General features: G+C 39.8%; 1 protein-coding gene across 9 annotated transcripts in view; it reads left to right on the top strand.

Annotated features, from left to right (window-relative positions):
• Positions 1-19,641, top strand: part of LOC133558893 (nuclear factor 1 X-type-like) — a 266,583-nt gene that overhangs the window by 96,184 nt on the left and 150,758 nt on the right. For 2 of the 9 annotated variants that reach the window (XM_061910054.1, XM_061910105.1), the window contains exon 1: positions 16,336-16,653. The exons of 4 other annotated variants lie outside the window; for them this stretch is intronic. In XM_061910054.1, coding sequence (XP_061766038.1) covers positions 16,528-16,653 — 126 coding nt within the window. In that variant the 5' untranslated portion in view covers positions 16,336-16,527. Of the gene's footprint in view, positions 1-16,214; positions 16,654-19,641 lie in introns of those variants that run through there. 3 more of the 9 variants (XM_061910114.1, XM_061910096.1, XM_061910045.1) reach the window with 3 other exon arrangements.

Here is a 19,641-nt window from a genome sequence, read left to right as displayed (position 1 = left end):
AAAGCTCCTTGATAAGTTTCCCAGGAAGTGGGTCAAGTAAACATGTTGTTTGTTTTATTCCATTTACACGTTGTAACAATCCTTCTAATGTTATTTCATCAAAACGAGAGAAACTATTTTGGATATTTGCAGTATCCGCCGTATATACAATCGTATCTGTGTTACTATAACCCAGTTGTAGCTGGGACGCATTGTCTTTAATCTCCTTTCTAATAAGTTCAATTTTCTTATTAAACTCACCTTTGTGATTTCGTTGACTTTATAGTTGCAAATGCATCTGCAGGTTATCCATACATCTCTGTTCCATGTTTGCTTTAGCACCCCCGGTAAATAGCATGTTAGCATCGATTAGCGTAGCATGTTAGCATCGATTAGCCGGCAGTCACGCCGCGACCAAATATGTCTGATTAGCACATAAGTCAACAACATCAACAAAACTCACCTTTGTGATTTCGTTGACTTTATCGTTGCAAATGCATCTCCAGTTTATCCATACATCTCTGTGCCATGTCTGTCAACGCCGGTAAAATGTGGGGACACTTTGGTACATTCAATGGGGGTCTGGCGGCAAACACTTTCGCATCTTCGGGCCAGTGGTGCAACTTGAATCCCTCCCTGTTAGTGTTGTTACACCCTCCGACAACACACCGATGAGGCATGATGTCACCCAGGTTCCAAAAAATAGTTGAAAATAACAGAGCTGAGACCCGGTGTTTGCAATGTGTTGAAAATGAAAATGGCGGCTGTATTACCTCGGTGACGTCACGTTCTGACGTCATCGCAAAAAGACCGATAAACAGAAAGGCGTTTGATTCGCCAAAATTCACCCATTTAGAGTTCGGAAATCGGTTAACTAAATATATGGTCTTTTTTCTGCAACATCAAGGTATATATTGACGCTTACATAGGTCTGGTGATAATGTTCCCCTTTAAGATAGTTAGCAATTAGCTCGCGTCACTTGGAGATGAGCTGTATCACCAAACTGTGGGTTTATCAAAGTGCAGATATCAATCCCGGTTTTACGATAATCCTGATTTGAAACGATAATACTAACCGTCAATGTATCATTACTTCCGTTAATTGAGGCTTGTATTTACAGAGAGTCTTTAAAAGATAACGTCGGCAAAGCTTAACATGAAGCAAGGACGACAACCATGAACTGGGGAGGCACTTGATGAACAACACACTTCCGGCCTTCACAATAAAATAAATGATAAATGATAAATGGGTTGTACTTGTATAGCGCTTTTCTACCTTCAAGGTACTCAAAGCGCTTTGACACTACTTCCACATTTACCCATTCACACACACATTCACACACTGATGGAGGGAGCTGCCATGCAAGGCGCCAACCAGCACCCATCAGGAGCAAGGGTGAAGTGTCTTGCTCAGGACACAACGGACGTGACGAGGTTGGTTCTAGGTGGGATTTGAACCAGTGACCCTCGGGTTGCGCACAGCCACTCTCCCACTGCGCCACGCCAAGCAATGTGCGTTACAGTATATTCTGTCTGACTGCCCCGAACAAAATAATGCTAATTTCTTACTCGGCTCCTGGCGCGGTGGGTAAATAAAAATCTCTTATTTTCCCAGGACATTTTGCATAGTTTTAAACTAGGGCTGTCAAATTGAAAGAGTTAATGTGATCAGCGCCAGGAAGTTACGGCTGTGCTCTAAAGGGTGAGCGCAGCTAAAGTGGTGCGGTATTACAAGTGTTGGCGAGGATATCTACACTTGTTTTTAAAGGTAAAGTACCATTGAAATTACTTTCTGCATTTGACCCATCCCCATAGTCCACCCCCTGGGAGGTGAGGGGAGCAGTGAGCAGCAGCGGCCGCACTTGGGAATTATTTTGGTGATTTAACCCCCAATTCCAACCCTTGATGCTGAGTGCTAAGCAGGGAGGTAACGGGTCCCATTTTTATAGTCTTTGGTATGACTCGACCGGGGTTTGAACTCACAACCTACCGATCTCAGGGCGGACTCTCTAACCCAAACCTGGGGTTAGAGGGTCTGGAAGGTGCTCACTGCTTCCCTGACCTCCCAGGGGGTGAACAAGGGGATGGGTCAAATGCAGGGGACACATTTCACCACACCTAATGTGTGCGTGTGTGTGTGTGACAATCATTGGTACTTTAACTTTAACTTCTGGCTGTCTCCCTGGAGTGGTGTGGCGCTTCTCAGGTGCTGCATGGCGGTAGTTAGGGGGCCTGGAAAGTCGTCCAGCGTCGAGTAGATAAATTGACACGCAATCATACCGTTTTCCCTGTTTTATTGCGGGTTAAAAGTCTAAATGTCATGATGCACTACTTGGATCGTGACATGTTCTGGTTTTGTTCTGTTGTGTTATCACCCTGTTTGGTATTTGACGTCCTTAGTTCCTGGTGGCACTTCCTGTTTTGTTTCTGTTGCCTAGTTACGCATTTAGTGTCACCTGTCTCTTAATTGTCGTCGCGCACCTGCCTCTTAATTTTCTGTCCCTATTTAAGCCTGCCTTTGTTTGTCTTTCGGTCTCGCAGTGTAGTTTTCTTTCCACGCAACAGGTGACGTCGCTATCCCGCATTGTGGAAAATACCCTTTGTACTCGATTAGCTTCCATGCTATTTTGTTTGTTTGTTTCCCTAGCTCACATGCTAGCGTCTTTTGTTTCTTCTAGCTCATGCTAGTTCTGTTGGTTTTGTTTGTTAGTGCCTTCGTGCAATTGTTTTTGTTCTTAGTTTGTTCTTTAGTATATTAATAAATCATAATTTTTACCTTTACGCTGTGTTCCATTCCGACTGCACCAACGAGAACGCAATCCACACCACGATGCCCACCAAACGTCACACTAAAAGGGGAATGTAAGGGTTTGTGGATGAACCTTTCAAAAAGGAGTTTGTCTTTATAGCGGGAAGGGTTGTTTGTGTATCTGTCTGCATGCTCCGCTTTTTCCGGCTGCTCACTCCACTGGGTACGCCGCTCAAAATGGGCAGCACGTCCTTTAACCCGCGCGGTGCCAGCTCCAGACACGCTGCCATCGAGTGCCCCCGTCCCCTTTTGACCTAAACCCGGTCGAGCTTAGCAGAGATTAAGAGGCAGCTCTCCGAGAGCCATTTGAAACAGACACCTTCTAACCCTAATGGGATCAAAGTCGGCCGGGCGGCCACTCGGGAGTGAGCTTCCGACGTTGGAAGCCGTGAAGCCTCCAACTCATGGCAGACAAGGCAGAGTGCACCAGCAAAGGGGCCCCTGCTCATATCATGCCACAGGGAGTGGGCACTGGTATACCCTCATTGCGCCAAGACCCGGCAGGCCGGGCTCCAGCTGACATGATAAGCAGAATGAAATCTGCAAGCTTCAGCGTCCCTGATAGGACGCCCTCATGTTCGCACGCTTGGCTTCTCATCCGCAAACTTGACTCGCTTTCTTTCCTTTGTGGGGAAACCACAAATTGTAACGTACGTTTTCTCGAAGGCCGACCTGAAAACTGAACAACTTCTGTAAATGTCTGAGTACAATCAGAATTTTTCTTCAACCTTCTTTGGATTTAGACCAGGGCAGGGTTTCCCGTAGATTGCCACGATATACTTAGCGGTGGGGGCGTGGCTAGAGGCGGGCCAATATGACATCATCATACATGACATGATCATTTAGAATTTTCAATGACGCATATATTTTCTTTAAAAAGACTAAACAAATATGTTATGCATATTCAAAAACAAATAGTGGTATAAGTTATTAATAATACCATTAATACAATTAATATTTTTTTCTTATATCATCAGAATCGCAATCAGCTTTAACACAAGCAATTTGCGCTTGGTTCTTGTACCTTCCGTTTGTTCTTTTTCCAATTTTTAATATCAAATCAAAAAATATATGTTTTTCTATTTTAATTTCTGAAGCAAAAGTTGGACAACTCCTTAATGACACTTTTTTTAAACGACAATAGGACGTAATGTAATATTACGCCGTAGTTGATTGGTCGATATGTTCCTTGTGACCAATCAGGACAGCTGTTATGAATGATGATGTCATTACCGCCATTTTTCAAATGTAAACGATGTTGGTTCTCAAGAGAAAGGACGCTTCATGAGTAAAAGAAATTGATAAACATGTCAAAAATAAGTTTCGATGGGACTGGATGGAAAGGGAAATCACTGATACTGTTAGGAAGAAGGAAGTTACGACTTTGTTCGGCGATTTTATTCGGAAAATCGATCGTCCCGGAAAAGTTTTGTGCACAGTGTCATGATAATATTTACTATGGATCATGAGGTTTCAAGGCTTTGGAAGTACATGCGAAACGCCAAAAACATATGAAACAACTGGAAGCAAGGAAAACAAACTTTTCACTAGCTGGTACTTTTGGATGTCAACCGAAAGTGAGCAAACCTTACGGACTTCATCCTTTGTTTACATTGACAACTGCCGTAGACATCGAGAGGAAAGATCTACCCAAACAACACACTTCAGTTACAGACAGGATAGTTAATGATGAGGTAAGCTAAAAAATATTTGCTTGCGAAATACGCATGTTTTTTTTTAAATATTAACCAATTATTGCTTTGCGAAATATAAATTGTTTTTTCTAAAAATAAAAAGCCACGTGAAAAAATTTATTATGAAATTACAGAAATTCAAAGAGTCGCATTATTGATTCCAGTTAACAATTTATTTGAAATAAATTTGCATATAATACTATTTTGTAATATTAAGTTCTTATGTAGTCTCATGTTAGGGAAAGCTCATGTTAGGTCTCTCTGAGCAAGTAAATGTGTGAAGTGAACTGAAGTAATGTGGTAATACTGTAGATAATAACACTGATCAATGTGACACCTGTCGATGTGAAATGAACACAAGATGTAAATATTAGTGACTAAATACTGTTGGGACTGAACCATATACAGTGATTCATTAGGATAATAGGGGTATGTATGTTCTATTAATGATGTTTTCATGTCTTTAAAGGGGAACATTATCACAATTTCAAAAGGGTTAAAAACAATAAAAATCAGTTCCCAGTGGCTTGTTGTATTTTTTTAAGTTTTATTCAAAATTTTACCGGTCCCGGAATATCCCTAAATAAAGCTTTAAAGTGCCTTATTTTCGCTATCTTCTAAACCACTATCCAAACAATGAGAATACCACAGCAAGATATAGTGACATTGGCTCGGATTCAGACTCGGATTTCAGCAGTTTAAGCGATTCAACAGATTACGCATGTTTTGAAACAGATGGTTGGAGTATGAAAGTATTGAAGAAGAAACTGAAGCTATTGAGCGAATAGCTATTGACGCTATTCATAGCCATAGCGTGGCCGAATAACTGCGTTAGCATCGCCGGTAAAATGTGCAGACCAAACGATCAGGACTTTCGCATCTCAAGACACTGGAGCAACTTAAATCCGTCGATTGGTAAGTGTTTTTTTCGCATTAAATGTGGGTGGAAGGAAACGTAATATAGTTGCAAATGCATCTGCAGGTTATCCATACATCTCTGTGCTGTGTCTGCTTTAGCACCGCCGGTAAATAGCATGTTAGCATCGATTAGCGTAGCATGTTAGCATCGGTTAGCTGGCAGTCACGCCATGACCAAATATGTCTGATTAGCACATAAGTCAACATCAACAAAACTCACCTTTGTGATTTCGTTGACTTTATCATTGTAAATGCATCTGCAGGTTATCCATACATCTCTGTGCCATGTCTGTTATCGCCGGTAAATAGCATGTTAGCATCGATTAGCTGGCAGTCACGCCGCGACCAAATATGTCTGATTAGCACATAAGTCAACATCAACAAAACTCACCTTTGTGATTTCGTTGACTTTATCATTGCAAATGCATCTGCAGGTTATCCATACATCTCTGTGCCGTGTCTGCTTTAGCACCGCCGGTAAATAGCATGTTAGCATCGATTAGCATAGCATGATAGCATCGATTAGTGTAGCATGTTAGCATCGATTAGCTGGCAGTCACGCCGCAACCAAATATGTCTGATTAGCACATAAGTCATCAACAAAACTCACCTTTGTGATTTCGTTGACTTTATCGTTGCAAATGCATCTGCAGGTTATCCATACATCTCTGTGTCATGTCTGTCATCGCCGGTAAAATGTGAAGACACTACAGCACATTCAATGGGGGTCTGGCGGCAGACACTTTCGCATCTTTGGTGCAACTTGAATCCCTCCCTGTTAGTGTTGTTACACCCTCCGACAACACACCGAAGAGGCATGATGTCTCCGAGGTTCCAAAAAATAGTCGAAAAAACAGAAAATAACAGAGTTGAGACCCGTGTGTGTAATGTGTAGAAAATGAAAATTGCGGCAGTATTCCCTTGGTGATGTCACGTTCTGACGTCATCGCCACCAGAGGTATAAACAGAAAGGCGTTTAATTCGCCAAAATCAATCAATCAATCAATCAATCAATCAATGTTTATTTATATTGCCCTAAATCACAAATGTCTCAAAGGACTGTACAAACCACTACCACTACGACATCCTCGGAAGAACCCACATAAGGGCAAGGAAAACTCACACCTAGTGGGACGCCAGTGACAATGATGACTATGAGAACCCCCCCCCCCCTCTAGGGGACCGAAAGCAATGGATGTCGAGCGGGTCTAACATGATACTGTGAAAGTTCAATCCATAGTGGCTCCAACACAGCCGCAAGAGTTCAGTACAAAGCGGATCCAAGACAGCAGCGAGAGTCCCGTCCACAGGAAACCATCCCAAGTGGAGGCGGATCAGCAGCGTAGAGATGTCCCCAACCGATACACAGGCGAGCGGTCCATCCTGGGTCCCGACGAGCGGTCCATCCTGGGTCTCGACTCTGGACAGCCAGTACTTCATCCATGGTCATCGGACCGGACCCCCTCCACAAGGGAGGGGGGGACAGAGAAGAAAAAGAAAAGAAACGGCAGATCAACTGGTCTAAAAAGGAGGTCTATTTAAAGGCTATAGTATACAAATAAGTTTTAAGGTGAGACTTAAATGCTCACCCATTTAAAGATCGGAAGTCGGTTAAAAAAATATATGGTCTTTTTTCTGCACCATCAAGGTATATATTGACGCTTACATAGGTCTGGTGATAATGTTCCCCTTTAAACACTAAAATATTTTCTTCAAATGGTGCTGTCTTTGTTAATTTGATCATGTTAAATTGGTGGAAAACCAGGAGCTTCGTCCCCCAGACCCCCGGAAATGTTTTCAGTCTTTTTCATTGTGGTCAAATCACATGCCTGACTCAGGCGCACCAACTGCTTGTAAAGCCTTCATCGAAGACGTGTTGATTTTAGGCGCCGAGATTTTGTAGATGTAAACAAGTGACGTGGTTTCAACATGTTTTCAGTTAAAAACAGTCCCGTGTAGATGGCCCCTAAGTGCGTTCGGACGAGTAGCAGTTTTGCAAAAGTGGAGCGAGCGAGTTCCACGGTGAATAAAGTATGAGTGAGCAGAGTGGGAGACGCTAGAAGCAATAGAGATGAAGAGAGCACATGCAGGCTATTACTACCAGCAGTGAGCCCCTGAGGGAGGACTGTAGCAACAATATTCTTCAGCCAGGGAGAAAGTGTTAGACACTGACTTGTTTGAGGTGAAAGAAAGAAAGTTGAAGCACAGACTGAATGTGTGAGCCGGTCACATTGGCAAAGTTTTTTTTTTGTTGTTTTTTTTTTTAATAAAAGGGTGAGGGCACTCTGCCCGGCTTTGGAGAGAAGTTGGCATCCGGCCTTGTCCACAGACAGAATGAGGAATAAAAGAATGAGGGGGAGAGAAAGTCTCTCAATAGTGCATCTCTTGTCTGACGAGACGCAGTCCTCGCCTGCTGCTGCTGCTGCTTGTTAGTCGGGGGGTGTATTGGCTTTCATTATCTCTTCCATTCTCCCTGTATTAGAGAACTATGAGGTCCAAGACCTCAAGGCCCACGGTGCTCATGCGTGCGCCTGTCGGGATGTGCTGTTTGCCTCATGCACTATTATTGGCGCTGAGGCGGAACGTGTGAGACCTTCCTGCGTTGAGGCAAAAGGCTGCCATCCATTCTACACTCCTTTAACAGCAGAGGCCGGAGCCTATCCCAGCTCTCTTAGAGCTCATTCCAAAGTAAAATTTGGACAAAATTCAAACATGCTAATTTTGGGAGGGATTTAACAAATAAATGAATTTTCAAAACTGGTAATGTCTTGAGGGTTTGAAAATATAAGGACGACATCAGCGTAGGTGCAGCAGCTTGAAAAGAATGAAGAAGAAAAAATTAACTTGGTAATTTTGGGAGGATTTGAGGCAGTCGCGACCTGCGATGAGGTGGCGACTTGTCTAGGCTGTACCCCGCCTACCACTAGAATGCAGCTGAGATAGGCTCCAGCGACCCCAAAAGGGAAAAGCGGTAGAAAATGGATGGATGGATGGGCAGTCGCGACTTCAGGTTAGTTCAAGTTAAAGTACCACTGATAGTCACACACACACTCGGTGTGGTGAAATTACCCTCTCCATTTGCCCCTTGTTCCACCCACTGGGAGGTGAGAGGAGCAGTGAGCAGCAGCGGAGGCCGCGCTCGGGAATCATTTTGGTGATTTAACCCCCAATTCCAACCCTTGATGCTCAGTGCCAAACAGGGAGGTAATGGGTCCCATTTTTATAGTCTTTGGTATGACTCCACCGGGGTTTGAACTCACAACCTACCGATCTCAGGGCAGACAAATCTTTAAAAATAGGGAAAATACACCGTTTTAGCTTTATAATTTGGGGAGGGCTCGAAAGTATGAAGAAGGCGATTTCTGAGGAGGTGCAGCAGCTTGAAAAAATTACAAAAAAGAACAGCCATTATCTTTTTAATTTTAGAAGAGTTTGGGATTATGAGAAAAGCGACTTCATGAAGGGTGTAGCACTTTAAAAATTAAGACAAATACAACTTTTTGACTTTCTAATTTTGGGAGGGTTTAGAGTATGAGGCAGGCAACTTCAGGTGATTAGCAGAAGTTTGAAAAAAATTAAGAAAATATATTTTTAATACCTGCTAATTTTGGAAGGGTTTTAGACAATTAAACGTAATTTTTAGACCAACTAATTTTGGAAGGGTTTGAGATTATGAGGAAAGCGACTTTAGGGGGATGTAGCATCTTAAAAATGAAGACAAATAAAATGTTTTAATTTGCCTATTTGGGGAGGCTTTGGAGTATGAGGCAGGCAACTTCCGGTGAAGGGCAGAAGCTTGAAAAAAAAATAAGAAAAACATATTTTTATACCTGCTAAATTTGGAAGGCTTTTAGATGATAAGGAAGGCAAATTCAGGGCAGAAGTAGCAGCTTTAAAAAAAAATGTTAAGTAATTTTTTGACCAGTTAATTTTGGAAGGGTTTGAGATTAAGAGAAAAGCGACTTTAGGGGCGTGTAGCATCTTAAAAATGTAGACAAATAAAATGTTTTAATTTGCTAATTTTGGGAGGCTTTTGAGTATGAAGCAGCAACTTCAGGTGAGTGGCAGAAGCTTGAAAAAAATTAAGAAAAACATATTTTTATACCTGCTAATTTTGGAAGGCTTTTAGATTATAAGGAAGGCAAATTCAGGGGAGGAGTAGCAGCTTTAAAAAAATTTAAAGTAATTTTTTGACAAGCTAATTTTGACAGGGTTTGAAATTATGAGGAAAGCGACTTTAGGGGCGTGTAGCAGCTTAAAAATGAAGACAAATAAAACATTTTAATTTGCTAATTTTGTGAGGGTTTGGAGTATGAGACAGGCAACTTCAGGTGAAGCTTACAATAATTAAGAAATAATAATTTTTAGGTGGGCTTCACGGTGGCAGAGGGGTTAGTGCGTCTGCCTCACAATACGAAGGTCCTGCAGTCCTGGGTTCAAATCCAGGCTCGGGACCTTTCTGTGTGGAGTTTGCATGTTCTCCCCGTGAATGCGTGGGTTCCCTCCGGGTACTCCGGCTTCCTCCCACTTCCAAAGACATGCACCTGGGGATAGGTTGATTGGCAACACTAAATTGGCCCTAGTGTGTGAATGTGAGTGTGAATGTTGTCTGTCTATCTGTGTTGGCTTTGCGATGAGGTGGAGACTTGTCCAGGGTGTACACCGCCTTCTGCCCGATTGTAGCTGAGATAGGCGCCAGCACCCCCCGCGACCCCAAAAGGGAATAAGGGGTAGAAAATGGATGGATGGATGGATGGATGGATAATTTTTAGGCCTGCTATTTTTGGAAGGGTTTAAGATTGTGAGGAAGGCGACTCTTGGGGAAGTGCTTGAAAAAAAAAAAAATTAAAATATTTTTTTTAAATTTGCAAATTTTGGATGTGTTTGAAAGGGGGAAGACGAGATCAGGGGTGATGAGTAAAATTAAGAAAACTTTTTAAACCTGTGAATTTTCGAGGCGCTTGAAAGTAGGATGCGGGCGACTTTAGAGGAGGAGGATAAGCCCTGCCCTAAACCAGGGATATATTCAACTATTTTGCATTGGGGGCACATTTCAAGAAAGTTAACGACCGGGGGTTCCACCTTCTCCCTTTACCATTACTACTTTATTTGTTATATTTCGGAGAATCAGCATCCTTTACAGTAGACATTTGATTTTTTCAGTTATAGGAGCGTTCTGTTGTTTTTAAGGACCTTCTGCACAAAACTAGTCAAAGATCATCTATATGACAGCGCTATAGTCTTTTTAGACTTGGAATCAGACTAGACTAGACTTAGACTTCCTTTTTATTGTCATTCAAATTTGAACTTTACAGTACAAATACGAACCGAATTTTGTTGCATTAGCTCTTGGTAGTGGAGGATAAAAAAAGCAATAAGGTGCAGATATAAATAAATAGATTACTGTACAGATAAATACATTGCACTTTTGCATATGCATGTTATATTGTCTTTTTTATTCCAGCGACTTAATCCATTTTAGGGGGAGTTGAGGGGATAATTTAATTATGATGCGTTCAAGAGTCTTACGGCCTGAGGGAAGAAGCTGTTAAAGAACCTAGAGGTTCTTCTTCGGAGGCTGTGGAACCTCTTCCTAGAGTCCAGCAGTGAAAACAATCCTTGGTGGGGGCGGGAGGAGTCTTTGCATATTTTCTGAGCCCTGGTCAGGCAGCGGCTTTTTGCGATCTCCTGGATAGGAGAAAGAGGAGTCCTGATAATCTTTTCCGCCTTCCTCACCACTCTCTGGAGAGCCTTCCAGTCTGAGGACCTTCTGCAAAACTGCAAGTCTCTCACACGTTTTTTGTTTGAATTGAACTTGCGAGCCACCAGTTGAATACCCCAAATGATGAAAAATAGAGGACCTAAAAAGAACCTTGAGGAACACCACCAGTATAACTAAAGACGTTGAACAAATGACTAATGACTGCATCAGAAGTAAACACGCTACAGCAATAACTTAGTTACATAAATCACATCCATCCATCCATCCATCCATCCATCCATTTTCTAACGCTTATTCCCTTTGGGGTAGCGGGGGGCGCTGGTGCCTATCTCAGCTACAATCGGGGGAAAGGCGGGGTACACCCTGGATAAGTCGCCACCTCATCGCATGGCCAACACATTAAATGACATTACGGGGAAAAAAATGTGTAACTGCCAAAAAGGAGAGGAATTAAAGGGGTGCCTTGAGGAACACCTCAGTTATGTAAATCACAAGTTTAACTTAGTTACATAAATCACATTACGGGAAAAAAAATGTGCAACTGTTAAAAAGGAGAGGACTTAAAGAGGTGCCTTGAGGAACGCCTCAGTTATGTAAATCACAAGTTTAACTTAGTTACTTAAATCACATTACGGGAAAAAAATGTGTAACTGTTAAAAAAGAGAGGACTTAAAGGGGTGCCTTGAGGAATGCCTGAGTTATGTAAATCAAAAGTTTACCTTAGTTACATAAATCACATTACGGGAAAAAAAATGTGTAACTGTTAAAAAGGAGAGGACTTAAAGGGGTGCCTTGAGGAACGCCTCGGTTATGTAAATCACAAGTTTGGACCCCATTGTTTTGTGTTTGCTAGCAAGGTTAAAATGTCGATACAAGGATCTGCCAATGTGTTTACAGTAAGTACAAAGTAAGTAGGTAAGTAAGTAAGTAAGTACATTTTATTTATAAAGTGCTTTTCACAGATAAAATCTCAAAGGGCTGTATAACACATATGTGAAGTAAAACAACAATTCAATTAAAACAACAGGGGCAACATCATAAAAAGGATACAAAGTGGATTAAAAACGAGTGTTAAAAGGTGCATTAACTAAAAGCTTTACTAAAAAGAGAAATTTTCAAATGTTTCTTAAAAGTTTCAACATAGTCAAGATCACAGAGGGACTGGTGCAAATTGTTCCAGAGTCTGGGAGCTATAGCCTGGAATGCCACGGGTTTTAAAACGAGTTTTGGGGATCTTTAGAAGACCCTGTCCTGAAGACCTGAAGCTGCGCCCTGAAAAGTCGGGGAACAGCAACTCAGTGATGATGCGAGACCCCACCATGCAATGCACGGAATGTCAGGACTAAAATTTTAAACTCAATGCGAAATTTAACTGGAAGCCAATGAAAACTGGATCAAATGGGGGTTTACAGTGATCCAAGCTCCTCTGTACAACAGAAGCAGCCTAGTGTTTTTCGGAACTCAGGAAATGTTTGTCTCGGTTACTATGTGTTTGATTAGATTAAATGAGTTTAGATTTGATAGAACTTAATTGATCTTGTATTGGCAATGGCAGCGCAGTAAATAACATGGAATAAAAACATCATAAACAAACAAAAAGAGAAATAGTGACAAATACAATTGAGAAATAATACGTATAATACCGTATTTTTCTAAGTATAAGTCGCTCCGGAGTATAAGTCGCACCTGCCGAAAACGCATAACAAAGAAGGAAAAAAACCTTTATAAGTCGCACTGGAGTATTAGTCACATTTTTTGGGGACATTTATTTGATAAAACCCAACACCAAGAATAGACATTTGAAAGGCAATTTAAGATAAATAAAGAATAGTGAACAACAGGCTGAATAAGTGTACGTTATATGATGCATAAATAACCAACTGAGAAGGTGCCTGGTATGTGAACGTAACATATTATGGTAAGAGTCATTCAAATAACTATAACATATAGAACATGCTATACATTTACCAAACAATCAGTGACTCCTAATTGCTAAATCCAATGAAATCTTATACGTCCAGTCTTTTATGTGAATGAGCTAAATAATATTATTTGATATTTTATGGTAATGTGTTAATAATTTCACACATAAGTCGCTCTTGAGTATAAGTCGCACCCCCGGCCAAACTATGAAAAAAACTACGATTTATAGTTACGAAAAATACGTTAATCCAGGCAGGAAGTCACCATATTGATTGTATCGCACATGTTGTATCATTTTAGTACAATGCCAGCAGCACAGAAAGTCCACCAAGTGAACCGCTCCTCTCCAGGACCGTAATGTAACGTAGTGTAAACACATGCGTGCATCCACTTACACTGTATATACTTTGTGTAATGCCACACCATTTTTGCTCACTTATTCAATTGCTTGCAACATGCAGCACCATAATCTCTTCATAAATCTCTAACCTTGCCCAGTTGTGTATATATATATATGTATATATGTATGTATATACATCCCAAAAAATTATACCATCAGTCGTTCAAGAAACACTTCTCTCATACAATCCGCCATCCCGCTATCAAGATGAGACGTCAGTTTTGCATTACCGGCGGTTAATGTGTAACATTTCGCTGGAGTCGGCTATTCGGTTCCCACAAAATATTTGGGGTGTATGAAGTTTTGACTTTCCATCCACCAAAAACCAAAGTCAGAAAGCCCCTCGTATTTATTTAACGATGCTTGCAGATAAATACAATGAAAATATGCTGGGTTGTGTTTGTAATTAAGTGCGTGCGGTGATATTTGTGCACAGTAAAAACCCACAAAAACCTCATAAAGAAAAATCCTATCGGACTGAATCTGACAGAATAAAGGCTTGATCTTGTATCAGATTCGAGAGTGTGTGCGCGCACAAATGCAAAATATTCCAAAGTGTAGGGTTACGCATGGGAGAAGCCGAGGGTTGCATCGTCTCTGGAGATGCCCCCCACCCCCCTCTCCGACCCCTCTCTCCGCCTCATGCCACAAATGGCTTCCAGACTTTCACACATAGTAACACTTTGTGTTTAAACACACGTAATTACAAACAATGCGCAGACACACATTTAACATCAATCTGTGCTGATGTGAGGAAGAAGGGAGGGGGAGATTTTTTTGTTTGTTTGTTTTTTTCCCCATCTCCTACTTCCATGCATGTTGGAGCTGGAAGGAAGTGGGAGCGTTGGCAGTGCAGGCGTAAAGGAAGTTTTTGAGAGGAAAAATGTGGGAATGGATGCGAATAATGCGGGCTCGGGTGAATATAAAAGATGAGAGCGTATTGTGTTTCATAAGAGTTTCATGCAACTTTCATAACCCCGAGGCCTTTGCAGTGAGGCTGCTCTATTTCACTGGCCTTATCCAAGCACACCTTCTTTTCCTTGCTCTCCTGGTGGAAACTTTGCACAGGAACGTGTTTCTCGTCTCGTTTTTATTAGAAAAGGACTGACGTGCTTGTGCCCTGTTTATTGTGAGGCTTATGTTTGATTTATATTTAATGTGCATGATGCAAGTCAGATTTTTACGTGCTCATATATAACCAACGGGGGCAACACAGTCCTCCTCTGTGGTATCACCACATAACTTGACAATATGGGATTTTTCACAGCAGATGTCGAGAGATGAATTCCGCTCATCACATGCCCCGACACGCCGAAACCTTCCTCGGGTGTGTGTGTGTGTGTGTTGCAGACTTTAATCTCGTTCTAAAAAAGTGTCAATTGTGTATATTTGTCATTACAATATCAATTTTTAAAATAGCTTTTGCAACTTAATTGTTTTTATATAGTAGGCTATATATATATATATATATATATATATATATATATATATATATATATATATATATATATATATATATATTTGTGAATATACATGTTATAATTTTGATTTGTGTATTAGAATTGAAGAACCATTCGAGTGTAATGATAAAATATCACACACACCAGGGTATTTTAGTTACAGTGAAAGAAGATCAAAATGTTCAAATGTATATATCTTTTTTATTTCAACAACAAAAAGCAAATGTGCCAAACTATCCATCCATCCATTTTCTACTGCTTGACCGTTTTGGGGAAACTTTTTTTTATTTCTTATTTATTTTTAATAATATTTACCTATTAATTTGATAGGGAAATCATAATACAAGTACTGAGAGAAAATACACTTTTTTGTCACCCCCCCCAACAATAAAAAAAATTATGAATAATTGAAAAAAAAAATTACAGAAAAATAATAAAAGTTAAATAATAACACCCCCCCTACATTTCAGTCACAGTGGGTATCAATGTGCTGCCTTCCTCTTCACCACAAACAGATAGAGAATCACAATAACTGATTAAAAGGGAAAAAAAAGTAACACAAAATTCAAAATCACAAGCATACAGAGAAGTGTCACTGAATAAAAACAACAACAACAAAGAAAACAGAGTTGAGTTGAGGTAAGTGAAAAGGTTCATTGTCAACAATGAGTGTCACATGTATCCTATAGTGTCTTTAATTTAACTATGTAACTACTTATGCAGCCCCAGGTCAAGTCAATATTAATATTATTTATCATTTAAAATTATTAATATTAAACATTATATTTTAATATTAATCCTCCACACGACACCTCCACTCCAAACAGGCTAACCCTCTCCAACCTCCACGGACAAAGCTACAAACTATGGGGACCGGGCTTTCTGCTCCGCTGCTCCCAGTCTGTGGAACGTTCTCCCTGACCACCTGATGGCACCTCAGACTGTGGATGCTTTTAAAAAAGCCTTTTTATAAACATGCATGCTGGTTTTTGGTTTTATATTTTATTTATTTTTATAATCTTTTTATCATTATTACTATTTTTTACACTGTGGCACTTTGAGGTTGTTTGCTCAACGTAAAGTGCTTTTTTACAAATAAAATCCATTATTATTATTATTATTATTATTATCTAAGCTTATGACATATGACACACACCTATACATTATTTTAAAATGACTGTTATTGCACTCCTGCAATTTGATTCTTTTAATGCATCCTATTTTCTGTTATTATTTACATTAAATGCCTTTTTACAAGGCAGATGTTTTCAAGACGAGTTCCAACAGTGCAAGTCCGTGAACGCATCACACCGTGCGCACCCAGGTCGCGGAGCAGCGTTGCAGAGCAGGTGGTGTGGCGTTATGTCAGTCGTGACGTCTTTCTGTCCGTAGTCTTCATCCTTTTGATCTATTGTCTTCTTTTTTTTTTTTTTGATACACTTCACAATTGAAATTAAATCATTTGCATATTAGAGTCAGCATGTCTGGAAATTACCGGTTTGGTTGTTATACAAACCTCGAACAGAGACGAGAAGGGGGTGGTGTCAATAAAAATGTGACTAATCGCTGCTAATTACCCTTTAATATGTTTTATTAAGTATGATCATTTTGGCAGGGCCTATATGTTTTTATATCGCGTTTTAAGCGTGGAGATGAATTTCGACCTTTTACGGGACTCGTACTGGAGCCGCGGGACACACGGGAACGCGCACGTGTGGTCAAACGAGGAGGACCTAAAAAATCCGCAGGTATTTGTCTAATTATGCGTTTAATGTGGCTTTTTTGTTCTTGTAACCGACACTTTTGTGCTTATTTGAGTAAATGAAGCGAGTGACGTTCATGCAATATAGCTTTTTGATCAATAATGCGCTAACACAGCCAACAGGTGTTCATTTTAGCTAAAACCATGCGTGGATGACACATTATTTCTTCATTATTTTTATTTTTTCCCGCTGCATTTGGAAAATAACAAGTGAATAATTGAGTGTGCTTAATTAGCACTGTTCAGAGTGCAACGTTTAACGGGGCATTTTGATTCATGAGGGGACTAAAGAATGAGCTTTATGCTAATAGTCATATGGGGTCAATAATAGGCCCTGACCTTTTGTGCGCATGCGCTATATAGGTCTAATGGTCTCAACCGCTCCAAAAATGGGACTTACCATGAATTAATTGGACCCCGACTTAAACAAGTTGAAAAACTTATTCGGGTGTTACCATTTAATGGTCAATTGTACGGAATATGGACTGTACTGTGCAATCTACTAATTAAAGTCTCAATCCAACAATCACTTGACTAGGCTATAGCAGGGGTCACCAACGCGGTGCCCGCGGGCACCAGGTCACCCATAAGGACCAGATGAGTCGCCCGCTGGCCTGTCCTAAAAATAGCACAAATAGCAGCACTTACCAGTGAGCTGCCTCTATTTTTTAAATTGTATTTATTTACTAGCAAGCTTTTCTCGCTTTGCTCGACATTTTTAATTTCTAAGAGAGACAAAACTCAAATATAATTTGAAAATCCAAGAAAATATTTTAAAGACGTGGTCTTCACTTTTTTAAATAAAATCATTTTTTTTTTTTACTTTGCTTCTTATAACTTTCAGAAAGACAATTTTAGAGAAAAAATACAATCTTAAAAAATGATTTTAGGATTTTTAACCACATAAAGCTTTTTACCTTTTAAATTCCTTCCTCTTCTTTCCTGACAATTAATTATTTTTGTTGTAAAGAATAATAAATACATTTTAATTTAATTCCTCATCTTAGCTTCTGTTTTTTCGACGAAGAATATTTGTAAAGTCTTTCTTCAAAGTTATTATGATTAAAAGTCCAAAAAATGATTGTGGTAAATCTAGAAAATCTTTAGAATCAATTTTAAATCATATTTCAAAGTCTTTTGAATTTCTTTTAAAATGTTTGTTCTACAAAATCTAAAAGAAATAATGATTTGTCTTTGTTAGAAATATAGCTTGGTCCAATTTGTTACATATTCTAACAAAATGCAGATTGGATTTTAACCTATTTAAAACATGTCATCAACATTCTAAAATTAATCTTAATCAGGAAAAATCACTAATGATGATGTCTATCTGTGTTGGCCCTGCGATGAGGTGGCGACTTGTCCAGGGTGTACCCCGCCTTCCGCCCGATTGTAGCTGAGATAGGCGCCAGCACCCCCCGCGACCCCAAAAAGGGAATAAGCGGTAGAAAATGGATGGATGGATGGATCCATAAATTATTTTTTTAACTTTTTCAAAAAGATTCGAATTAGCTTGTTTTTCTCTTCTTTTTTTCGGTTGAATTTTGAATTTTAAAGAGTCGAAATTGAAGACAAACTATGTTTAAAAATTTAATTTTCATTTTTTTCCTGTTTTCTCTTCTTTAAAACCGTTCAATTAAGTGTTTTTTCATCATTTATTATCTACAAAAAAAGCTTCCGTAAAAGGAAAAAAAATGTACGACGGAATGACAGACAGAAATACCCATTTTATTGTATATATATATATATATATATATATATATATATATATATATATATATATGTATGTATATAGATGTATTTATTAAAGGTAAATTGAGCAAATTGGCTATTTCTGGCAATTTATTTAAGTGTGTATCAAACTGGTAGCCCTTCGCATTAATCAGTACCCAGGAAGTAGCTCTTGGTTTCAAATAGGTTGGTGACCCCTGGGCTGCAGTGTATATAGAACACGGAAAATGCACATTTATTAGTGATTGTTTTTGGTTAAATAATTTTTATTGCGTACTCTTCTCGGAATATGTACAAATGATGAACAACGGCATGAGCGAAATACTGCAGGAGAGCCAGACCCACGCTATCTTAACCTTAGTTGTGTGAAGCTACCGTATATCCTTGAATTGCCACCGGGGCGCTAATTAATTTAAAACCTCTTCTCACTCCTGCGCTTACCAAAGGCATGCGGTAAAAGTAAGCATGCGCTAATTTTTTTAAAACCTCTTCTCACTCCGGCACTTAGCAGAGGTATGCAGTAATAATTTGAGTGTGATGTAAGCTTGGACCTTAAATCCTACTGAATAGCTCTTAATCTTCTTACCTTTATGCGATTTCAAATTACCGGTATTGAAATCAGCCTCCTCCATTTTGATAATGATGACAGGGAAAGTGACACTCGTGACGTCACTAGTTTGAACAGGCGGTAATACTAAGCATGTGCTAATTATATTGGGAAGCGAATTTGACCCGGCAGTAATTCAAGGCAGGCGCATACTGTATGCCCTGCGGAAATTTAAGGAAATACGGTATATGCAAATATTAAATGTAAGCTGTGTAACGTTTTTCTGGACTTTCTGCTCATGACGCAAACTTGATCCAGGGACCTGCAGCCTTTCACCCGTGCAGTTGTTTTTGTTTGTCATTTGCAGTATTTTCTTGTCGCTTTTGTTTTACGGCGTTTTTAGTTAATGTCTGTGTTTGTAGAATTTGCCGTTATCTTCCAGCATGGATCTGACCTTAAAATTGTCCTACTTTTGCAAATTTAACATATTACTGTATTTTTGTTCGCTTTATCCATCCATCCGTCTTGTCCTATAAAATAGTTAAAACACGGTCCATTTATTAGTGATTGTTTTGATTAAATAAGCAAATTTTTTGCATACATTTCTTGGAACATGTAGAAATGATGAAAAACTGCATGAGAGAAATGCTGCAGGAGAGCCAGACCCACGTTATGCTAACCTTAGCTATGTGAAGC

The sequence above is a fragment of the Nerophis ophidion genome, linkage group LG01 (assembly GCF_033978795.1).
Source record: "Nerophis ophidion isolate RoL-2023_Sa linkage group LG01, RoL_Noph_v1.0, whole genome shotgun sequence".
Lineage (NCBI taxonomy): Eukaryota > Metazoa > Chordata > Actinopteri > Syngnathiformes > Syngnathidae > Nerophis > Nerophis ophidion.
The sequence above is the reverse complement of the archived record's forward strand: the minus strand, read 5'-3'. Positions and strand labels throughout refer to the sequence as shown.